The sequence below is a fragment of the Pyrus communis genome, chromosome 16 (assembly GCF_041283825.1).
Source record: "Pyrus communis isolate YQ-2024b chromosome 16, ASM4128382v1, whole genome shotgun sequence".
NCBI lineage: Eukaryota > Viridiplantae > Streptophyta > Magnoliopsida > Rosales > Rosaceae > Pyrus > Pyrus communis.
Genome location: NC_142580.1, coordinates 7,517,684 through 7,528,224, shown reverse-complemented (window position 1 = coordinate 7,528,224; position 10,541 = coordinate 7,517,684). Strand labels below are relative to the sequence as shown.

Here is a 10,541-nt window from a genome sequence, read left to right as displayed (position 1 = left end):
AGGAATCACTCACCTCAAGCAACCTGGTCTAAGTAATAATATTATTATGTTATTAGTATTATAGTATAGTAGTATGAGATCTGATTTTCACATAACCAATTTAGCCCCAATTCCAACAAAATTAACTTTTAAATTTTATTTCACTTGATTGTAATTGATTCTTATTCAATCCGCATAAACAAAATTAGGGACGAAGCAAAATAAGGTGTATAGCCCAAGGGTGTCCTAAAGTGGCGAAAATATTCAATCAACAATGTATAGCTCAAAATAAAACTATTCTTTATTTATGGTCATCATATAAAATGAATCAAATGAAAACAACAAACATATTAAAGGAGTGTGTTGAATAGAAAAATGATGTATTTTTATCATTTTCTTAGCTAGTAGTATCTATCTCCATTTATAGGTGAGAAATTTCATATTTGACCCACATTGATGGCAAATTCGATAACTAATTATTATTACTGACTAATTATGTGACTTAAACTTAAAAGCATCAACCCATAACATAGATTATCGTTGTACTAAAAATATTATTATTTAATACATAAATACAAATGTTAGACGACATGGGAATAAAACCTTCTCGATTTGAAACCAAGGATATATATATATATATATATATATATATATATATATATATATTGGGAGTTGCCAAGAAGAACATCAAATTTATTTGTACTATCTTTTGCGTGGAACACCTGTTGAGGGTAAAATTGCGTGCGCGTTGAAAAAAATAGCGGCGTCAAAGGTGGTGAGGGTGAGCCCGTGAGCGAGTTGAGTACCAAAAGCCAAAGAGAAAGGAATCGGTGGTGGAATTTGGGAAATGCAAAGACCTTTTTTGGGTCAAATATATATGCGCGTTTCTTAAGGGGCAAGTCTCAAGTCTCTCTATTATCTCATCATTCCATGCATGCTTTTGACAACGTGCTGTGGTATTGTGGATGCCATGCACCTTCATAATAAACAACAAAATTAATCATTTTGTGTTTTGCTTTTGGTTATGTAGTGTCAGGGAGATAAATCACCTACATATAGCCAGTGGCGAATCCAAGATTTGAATATCAGGGATCTCAATGTTAAAGATCTCAGTTTTTTAAAAGAAACAGAGCGCAAAGTGCGTAAAAAAATTTTAGTTTATTCACTAAGACATTTCGTTGAACACTTGATGGGCTTGTTTCCATCAACCGAACTATTTTGCGCACATGTCAACAGATATCGACATATACCGAAGCAATTTGAGGAGTGTTCTCGATGCAACCTGCCGAGTGATGTCGAGATATGTCTAGATGGTGAGCACAAAAAGAACCTATACCAAACATTAGAAGGGTTCTCGGAAGACCTTCACATATATATTTTCCGAATCCTGAGTGGTCATGTGACCACCTTTGTCCCATTGCACATCCCCCACTGCATATAAGTTCATAACTACATACATGCGAAAATCATAATTTTTTTCTTCATTTATAAATGGCAGGTCTCAAGTCCGACTATCATGAATAACAAGTTCTTATCTACTTTTAGTTACAGCTCAAATCCTCACATCGTTGTCATTCTATCAAAATTCACTAGTTGGTGTGTGCTTACTAGGCTACATCTCCCCTTCGACGAAAATCATCTACATACCACTATGATTGATCGTTTTCCACACTGTTTTGAATGTAATTCTGGGTCCAATTTACAAATTATCATCACACGCTTTATCGACAAACGATAACTACCCTTAACGAAATTCATTTGCTCGATGCAGTCTTGCAAATCAGCTGGAAATGATGCTATTAGGTTCAGAAAGTCATCGTCGAAAATTCACATTCGAATATATTTAATCACATTCGTATTAATTTAACGACGTATAAAAGTACAGTATTGGTATAAACAACGTATATAAGTAAATAAACATATATTATATGATAATATTTGATTAATAAAGAGTTGATTGGAACTTATTGCGGCATGTAACTATCATGTTACGTGCATGCAGGTTTATATATGTGGAGGAGGAGTTGGTCATCCAGCCAGTCCACCGCCGCCGCCGTCAGCTGTTCCACCATCCCAAGACCTCAAAAACATAGTTAGATTTTGGGAATACACGCGCTTTTTTGAGTCTCACACACATATAAGGTTAGGATTTGGAGACACACAGTTTGACACATGTTTTTTGTGGGGTTCATTTTGTTGTGTATTTCAACAATCTAAAGCATATATCTTTATATGTTACCTCAAAGAGTATGTCCAACAAAAATCAATCAATCTGAAGCCAAATATGATCGTTTGATTAAATTTAGTGTTTTTTTTTTTAGAACCATATTCGTCTATTTTCTTCACTACCAATGAATGTCTTAATGGTTTTGGATTTGTTTAATTTTTTTCAAGGATGATCTACGAATAATGTACTCAAATATAAACAGTTCAGATCGTTGAAATATATTACAAAATTAGTGTCAAAATGCCTGTTAAAAGCATTTCAATATATAAACTATAAATAGGAGTGGGTTACATCACCACCCTCTTTAATTAAACACATACATTTCTATTTAATTCAGTGGGATATTATTGTACTGTAATTTAATTTGGACCCACCACGGTACCAGTACCATAACACCCACCAATATCAACATATATAAATAAACAAATGAAATTGTTTTGAATTTGGGAATTGAGAGAGATTTGCAACAATACGGAGCATTCACAAATTGGTCAAATTACGAAACCGATCTAACAATCAAATTCAGTACAAACAAAAGGACAGTTACGTGATTTGCAACAATACCGACATCTTTGTTTTCAAATGTGATTCGATGCATCATAAAAAGCTAAAATATTGGTGAGATGCGCGTCCTTCAATTAAAAAAGGGGGAAGGGGAATGCCGTGCACATAGTTGCTGCTACTTCTATAGCCATTGGCATCGTGTTTCTTAACATTTTTTATCTGCTCAACAAAAACAAAGAGAAGGCACAAAGCTTGGTGGGCAAAACTAAATCGTACCAACTGCACCATTAATTTCAAAATTCAAATATTTCCTTCTCCTTCCTAACATTTTATATTCATGATTCGTTTCGGTTCCAAAATCATAAACCTCTGCAGTGTACGTCGATCAGGCATAATTAACTGAAATACACCAACTGGGACAAAAGCCACTGGAAGGGAAACACTGAAGCAGCGGACATTGACGTTTGCCGGAACAAAATGGTGTGGTTCAGAAATTCAAGTACATGAAAGCCAGAAAATGGCTTCCAAAACACAATCGGTTTAATGTGGATAGCCACACATATAAACAAAACAGTCAAAAAAATATTCTCGCCCTTGTCAATGTTCTCCCAAGTTATTTGACAAGCAGTTCTTCCCCGCACGGGATGCTCTTCTACTGGTTATTTGACAAGCAGTTCCTCCCCACAGAGGATGAAGAGAGAAATAATGTACAGTCTCTAAACTTCCTGAAAGAAAGCATAAACAAAAAAAATCACACATAAGAAACTGGCATAAACTCAAAAAGCCAAAAAATTCTATGAATCCCAGCATAACCTAAAACTTAAAGTGAAGAACGGCGGTAGACATGTAGCACCAAATGATTCTATGAACCATAAAATAACTTGTAACTAACCTCGATCTGGAGAAATTTCTGCATTGAAGCAGTAAAATTAAGCACTTGCAGCCAATGAGGAAGCTCTGTAGCATGCTCTCTTTGCTGCACGAACAATATCTTCGACCTGTAAAAACAGATAACCAAGAAGTAAGTGGCACAGCCTATAACCAAGTCAATGGGAAGAAACCAGCAACTGAATGACTGTTGCACCTACTGACCAACTACAACGCAGTACCCTATTTCATTGGAGAACTACATGAATACGCCATACACTTATAATGGATACAAACCATAACAATCTGAAAGGGAAACTAACCTGAGGAACAGCCAGTCGCTCCAAATTGGCTGCATAAGGCATGGGAACATCAGCCCCAGCAATTCTCTCAACCGGTGCATCAAGATAACCAAAGCTATCCTCAACAACAGATGCACTGTTAAGAAGTAAACAGTGTTAGCATACACGGTGTATAAAAATCGCTCAGCAGGGTAACATTTAATAGTAAATGGACGGACCAGATTTCAGCACCAACACCATGCTGAGGAAACCCTTCTTCAACTGTCACCAGTCTGTTGGTTTTCCTGACTGAATCATTGATAGTTTTCCTGTCGAGAGGACGAATTGACCGCAAATTTATGACCTACAATAACACAAACGGTCAATACCGTCTCTATTACTAAAGTACCATCAAAATTGTGCTGTTGCACAAATTTACCTCAGCACTGATTCCTTCCTTAGCGAGTATCTCAGCAGCCTGAATACCAAACAACAGAATTAATCCATTATTGTAAGGGAGGGATAGACACTCTGACCGAAATCCAATGACTATAAATAAGAATTTTGTAAAAGTGGCTAGAAACAACACACTTATAACATCCCTCTAAGGCCTTTTGTTTTTGGTCTGTAAAATAAAAGGAAAGTGAGGGATTACAGACGCTCCCCATTATTCATGAATTAATGACCATTTTTTTAAAGAGATGAGAAATAGGCAGTCAAAAGACTAAGCAACGATGAACAAATCTAAGCAACAAACCCAGCAACTTGAACAACACAAAAACAAAGATTTCAACAACCACAATTAACTTAAATAATCAAGTGACCCAGTACAACTGCGTATGGATAGAGTAGCTACAGCTTTGGTTAGGAAACAAGTATCATCTACAGAGGCCCAAGCCTAAGATCATTCAGCCAACTCTAAAGCTAAAGCCTTTTGGATCAAGGTTGAAGGTGTGGGTAGTTGCTGAGAGTCAAAATCAAGGTTTATTAGTTTGGTCAAGTATTATCAAGTGTCTAGTTAATTGGGTCTTAGGCAAATGCAATGCCTTCAAAATTTTCTAGGAGTCTTCCTATTATTAGAGTCGTCTAGGATTTTGAAGAGTCTTTTCATATTTCTAGAAGTTATTAAGTGTTATGATTGAAGCCTAGAAATAAACCTACCTGCTGTAGCCCATAAATCGGTCCGGATTGAATGAAAATTTGAGTGTATCTTGGTACCTTGTTATCTCCTCTATCTTCTTCCAAATTCTTCTCCTCTTCCCTGTTTCTCTAAAGATTACAGCAACCCTAACCTGCTTTGTTCTCTAAATATCCTATTTCTTCAAATTTCTATCATTATCAGCCCACTATACGAAAACCCTGATCACCCACCCCTAGTCTGTTCCCCATCACATATTCACAACAGCAGAAAGGTCTTTATTGTCAAAGCTACGTTCAATTTTCCAGGCAACTTCCATTTCAAATTTTCTGTCATTTTATCAAGTACCAATGAGCATGCATATGTCAATCCAGCTCTAACTTAATATCAAATTACGTCCTATTGCATACAACATCCTGGCAAAGAGGGAGTTATAGTAAACAAACCTGTAGAGAATAGCCAACCATTTTTGAGAAAGCTGTAATAGTGACATCCTTTCCTTCTCTCTCAATCTGCGTTTAATTATATAATAATGAGAAGGCAATCATCTATGGTAGAGAACATAAAAGGTTGGAAATCTGAGTGGAATCAACAATCATTTTCTGATAGCATTCCATTAGCTGATAATCACCTTAGCTTTTCCAATTGGGAGGCAAAAACTCGAATCAAGAACTTCAGCTGAAATGGGAAATGACTCACCATATCTGAAACAGAAAATTGAATCAAGACCTTAACGTTTCACTTGATAACAAACACAAACATCACAATATCCTTGTGGTGGATTACTTACAATATCTCATTTTCAAGGAAAACAACAGGATCAGGGTCCCTGATGGCAGCTTTTAAGAGTCCACGAGCATCTTCAGACGAATAAGGAGTCAAAACTTTCAACCCAGGGCAGGTTGCATACCATGCTGCATAACACTAGACCGACAAGCATATCATAGAATTGTCAAAATTCATTCGCTATTCACTTAGAAATGAAGGCTAAATACGCTGTGGATGTGGGTAAATGATAGATCAGTAACAAACAAAAGATAACATATGAAAGATGGCAATGTAACAAAGTATTAAATAGACTCTAAAGAAAGGGCGTGAGGAACAATACTTGAGAATGCTGGGCACCAACACCAGCAGCAGCACCGTTTGGTCCTCTGAAAACAATGGGCACATTTATTTGGCCAGCAGACATATAATTTGATTTTGCAGCAGAATTGATGATGTGGTCAATTGCCTGCCATAAACACCAGAACAGAGTCCTTTTAAAGAAAAATAAATTCGACCAACTGGTCTAGACAGATGATAAGAATCTTTGGTTAGCATTTGGATGGAACTTTCAGAGAATCCCAAAGAATCTTCAGTGCCAAGACATCAAACACTGACTATAACATTAAAACTAGAGTATAAAAATTTTCCAAAGATTATAACCAAAAAAAATCTCAAACCTGCATTGAGAAGTTAAAGGTCATAAACTCTATAACAGGTCTCAAACCATAGTAAGCAGCACCAACTCCAATCCCTGTAAACCCAGCCTGCAAAAGGTAAAAAAAGAAATGAGATTAGCAACTACTATCAACTACTAACACTAATGTACACAAACGAACCAGCCCAACAAAGCCTCAAGGCCCTCAACCTTAGAAGCCATGTAGATAAAAGGGAAGAACATTCATGATTTTACTCAAGCACAGAAGTAATAAAAGAGAATTAGCACAGCACTATAAGTAATATGACTAACCTCGGTGATTGGGGTATCACGAACCCTGTCAGGGCCATACTTGTCCAGAAGTCCTTTGGTTATCTACATGCAATGGAGGACAAAAGGAAACTGTTAGACACATGTATGCACACATGAGTTCTTATGAAGATAACACAACAAATAAATAAATGCATTTCTTCAGTAAACAATTCTAACCTTGTAAGCACCTTGATATTCCCCAACCTGCATAACAGAAAGAGCAACCATCAAGGTTATCAAAAATAAATTCTGTTGGTTTCTCAAATCACAAAAAATACAACCTAAACCTTAAACCCTATCCATCCATCCTCACCTCTTCACCCATCAAAAACACTTTTGGGTCCGCGGACATTTCCTCATCGAGCGCAGAGTTTAGAGCATCCCTCACTGTCATCTGTGTGCATAATTTTCATTTAAAAAAATATATTAAATGCCTACGAAAATATAAGCTTCTTTACAGCAACATATAATTAGGGAAAAAAATAGTGAAACTTGAGACTTTAGCATGATTGCAGCAAACATGGGCAGAAAACCAATCCTCCAAAAACTGGGAGTTTAATAATACAGGTTTTTCTCAAGTATATGAACAATAAGAACAAGTGAAAATCAAGAACTAACATTACCTCTTTCGCCGAAGATGCGAAACCCCTCATTGCCGACGTGGCAGGGCAGATCCTCTGCCCCAAAATCTGAACCATCACGAAGATTAGGCAGTAAATCACATAATAATAAATTAAACAAGTGTTTTATATAATTAAAGTTCATAAATTGCAGAAGTACAGGGTGTACCATAGCTGACGGGCTTCCAGCTCCCACTTTTTGCCTTAAAATTCCCAACATCTTTGATTCTTTCACACAAAAGTACACTGAACGCCTAAAAAAAAAAAAAAAAAAAAAAAAATCAGGAAAAAACAAGATTTAAGAACTGAACATTTCAGTGAAAGCATTGAGAGAGATGAGGAGGAATAACAAATGATTTACTGGAATTATGGAAATAAAAAATCAGATCAAAATTCGGACAGAAATAAATATTAGGGATTTGGGAGGAAGGCGAACCTGTTTGGCGGATTGGAGCGGGGATCGGATCGAAGTTGCGATGTGTAAAAAATGAGCGTTGAGGGAGCGCAGCAGCAGTCAAAACTTCCTTTCAATTGCTTCATAGTATTCAATATTTTCGACTTTTTATTTCACTGATTTTTGTTTTTTTTATTCGGAAATTCCGCCAAGTACTGGAGAAATTTTTCCAAGTGCCGGCAACACCATGACACATGGTGTTCCCTCACACATTAGCATTTAGTTTTATTTATTTATTGAAATATAAAATTGAAGGATATCCAAGATATCAAATCCTAATGGGTGAGGGAACACCATGTGTCATGGTGTTCCCGGCACTTGGAAAAATTTCTCCAAGTACCGCAGGTTTGGTAAAAAAAAAAAATTATTATGACAGGGCCAACCAGCCACAAATTAAAAAATTAAAAAAAAAACTAATGAAAAGAATTTGAAAATTTTGAGTTATAACGATAAGGACAAAATAAAAGATAAAGTAAATAGTATCAGGTTTGATTTTTTAATTTAAAAATATAATTTTTCGTTAAAATGAACAGTGCTGTGAACTTTTCGTTAAAACGTTTAAAATTAATTAACACAATTTATCTTGATTTTCCTTGCTGGCATCAAAATTAATTACAAAAGGTAAAGGCGTAATTGTGTAGGAATATAGGGTTATAAATGAACGACAATCTTGGTTGGCGGTTTGAAACCGGACACGTGGAGGCGCAAACAGCCGTGAAAAGCATAGGGAGTGCTTTCAAATTGATTGTTAATGTCAGCTAGCAGTAGTACACATGCCAACAAGATCTTTTTCGGATTCTTTTTGTGAGAATTTTGAGAATTTGTGAATTTGTATATATTTATCGTATATTATACAGTTATTTTTTATCTAATATTATTTATATTTAATTTTAAATAAAAATATTTAAAATATTTTTTAACTATACAATATAAGATAAAAAAACATAATTTATGAATTTCTAAGATTTCCATAAAAAGAATCTGACAAAGATTCGAATTTGTACACATGCATGTTGTACATCTGTACACATGCATGTTGTACATCTGTACACATGCCGTGCAAGTGCACAATTCAAATTTCTCAAAAATTAATATAAAATGGTTGTTAAAATTGTCTCGAATTCGTACACATGCATGTTGTACATCTGTACACATGCCGTGCAAGTGCACAATTCAAAATTCTCAAAAATTAATATAAAATGGTTGTTAAAATTGTTGGTGACGCGATCTTGAAATAGGAATCTCTTTCTTTTTATTTCCTTTCCTTTTTTCATATTTGAACGGTCATGGTTAAGCTACGTCAATATCTTATATTAATTTTCTATAAAAAGAGAAAAACAAAATAGAGAATGTGAGAGGAGGGGATGGAAGAGAATGGAAAGATGAAGGGAGAGAATCCTAGTTCCATGACCTTTCAATTTTCGTTGCTAGTTCATATCTTTAGCCATTATTTTTAGAGTAAATTGTAACAATTGTCCTTTAACTTTTATCAAATTGGAGTTATGGTCCCTCAACTAAAAATTCATTATCTTTAGTCCATCAACTCATCAAAATGTGTAGCTATGATCATTTTTATCAACTTGGTCGAAATTTTGTCAAAATAAGTTATGTTGGAATGACCATTGCTACAATTGGATCTCTCAACTCATCAAAACGTGTAGCTAAGACCTTTTTCTTCAACTTTGTTAGAATTTTGTTAAAATGAGTTATGTTGGAATGATCATTGCTACAGTTGGGTTAAAACTTGAGAGATCATTGCTACAATTGGGTTAAAGCTCGAGAGACCGTTGCTACAATTGGGTTAAAGCTTGAGAGACCGTTACTCCAATTGGGTTAAAGTTAAGGGATCATTTCTCTAGTTAGATTAAAGTTGAGAGACCAATGGTAATGGATTTTTAGTTGAGGGACCACAGCTGCACGTTTTGATGAGTTGAGGGACTAATGGTAATGGATTTTTAGTCAAGAGATCATTGCTCCAATTGAGTTAAAGTTAAGGGATCATTACTACAATTTACTCTTATTTCTAAGTAACTATTTCGTCGGTAAAAGTTTATTTTATATAGAAGAAAAACTTAGAAGAGAAAGTTGGGCGATGGATAACTTGGATGGAAGGCTTTGCAAAATATATATATATATATATATATATATATTCCGTGTTTTAATTTATTATAGTGTTCATAACTTTTATATTGATTATTTTTCTTTAGTTTTAGTGACAAGATTAATTTGGTATATTCATGCTCTTTTAATTAACAAAAACATATTTTTGTTAAAAGGTAGTATAGATTAACAACTTCGGACACCTCCCTAATAGATTGGACGTCACTTGGGTAATGACACTGCGTGGACATCAATATCTTGTCTGGGTAATGACACTGCGTGGACATCAATATCTTGTCGCTTGGTTGAGGGAAGGTAACGCATTTTATATGTGTACATCATATCTCTTCTAGCAAGACGCATTTTGGATATAAGACCGAAGACCAAAACTTTGTGAGCTTACCCCGGAGCTAAAAATATCTTGATGGAGAATGAGTTGTGACTAGTTAAATATATGAGACTTACTTGTATTAAATAGGTCATTAACAATACGATTAATAAACGCAGTTCAAGTAGCAACGTTCAAATAAATATAATGTACATATTCATTTAGTTTGAATTTCTCCTTTTTCTTAACAAACGATATTATATAAACTAAGTGGATGAGGTGGTTTTAGCTTCACAATGGGTTATCAC

The 10,541-nt window shown here is 35.1% G+C and overlaps 1 protein-coding gene across 2 annotated transcripts; it reads right to left on the bottom strand.

Annotated features, from left to right (window-relative positions):
• Positions 1–3,139: 3,139 nt before the first annotated feature.
• LOC137731442 (pyruvate dehydrogenase E1 component subunit beta-1, mitochondrial) lies at positions 3,140–8,339 on the bottom strand. 2 transcript variants are annotated; one of them, XM_088687233.1, is made up of 17 exons: positions 8,146–8,339; positions 7,788–7,960; positions 7,521–7,597; positions 7,355–7,420; positions 7,045–7,125; positions 6,909–6,935; positions 6,732–6,794; positions 6,442–6,528; positions 6,105–6,230; positions 5,787–5,920; positions 5,628–5,700; positions 5,443–5,508; positions 4,298–4,336; positions 4,098–4,222; positions 3,901–4,015; positions 3,603–3,708; positions 3,140–3,435 (listed from the first exon to the last, which is right to left on the bottom strand). In XM_088687233.1, the coding sequence occupies exons 3-16, from the start codon at positions 7,569–7,571 to the stop codon at positions 3,640–3,642; spliced, it is 1,122 nt and encodes a 373-aa protein (XP_088543359.1). In that variant the 5' UTR covers positions 7,572–7,597; positions 7,788–7,960; positions 8,146–8,339; the 3' UTR covers positions 3,140–3,435; positions 3,603–3,639. The 2 variants fall into 2 exon arrangements, with proteins under 2 accessions (XP_088543359.1, XP_088543358.1); XM_088687232.1 differs by lacking the exon at positions 8,146–8,339 and having other exon boundaries at positions 7,521–7,605; positions 7,788–8,022.
• Between the last annotated feature and the right edge of the window lie 2,202 nt (positions 8,340–10,541).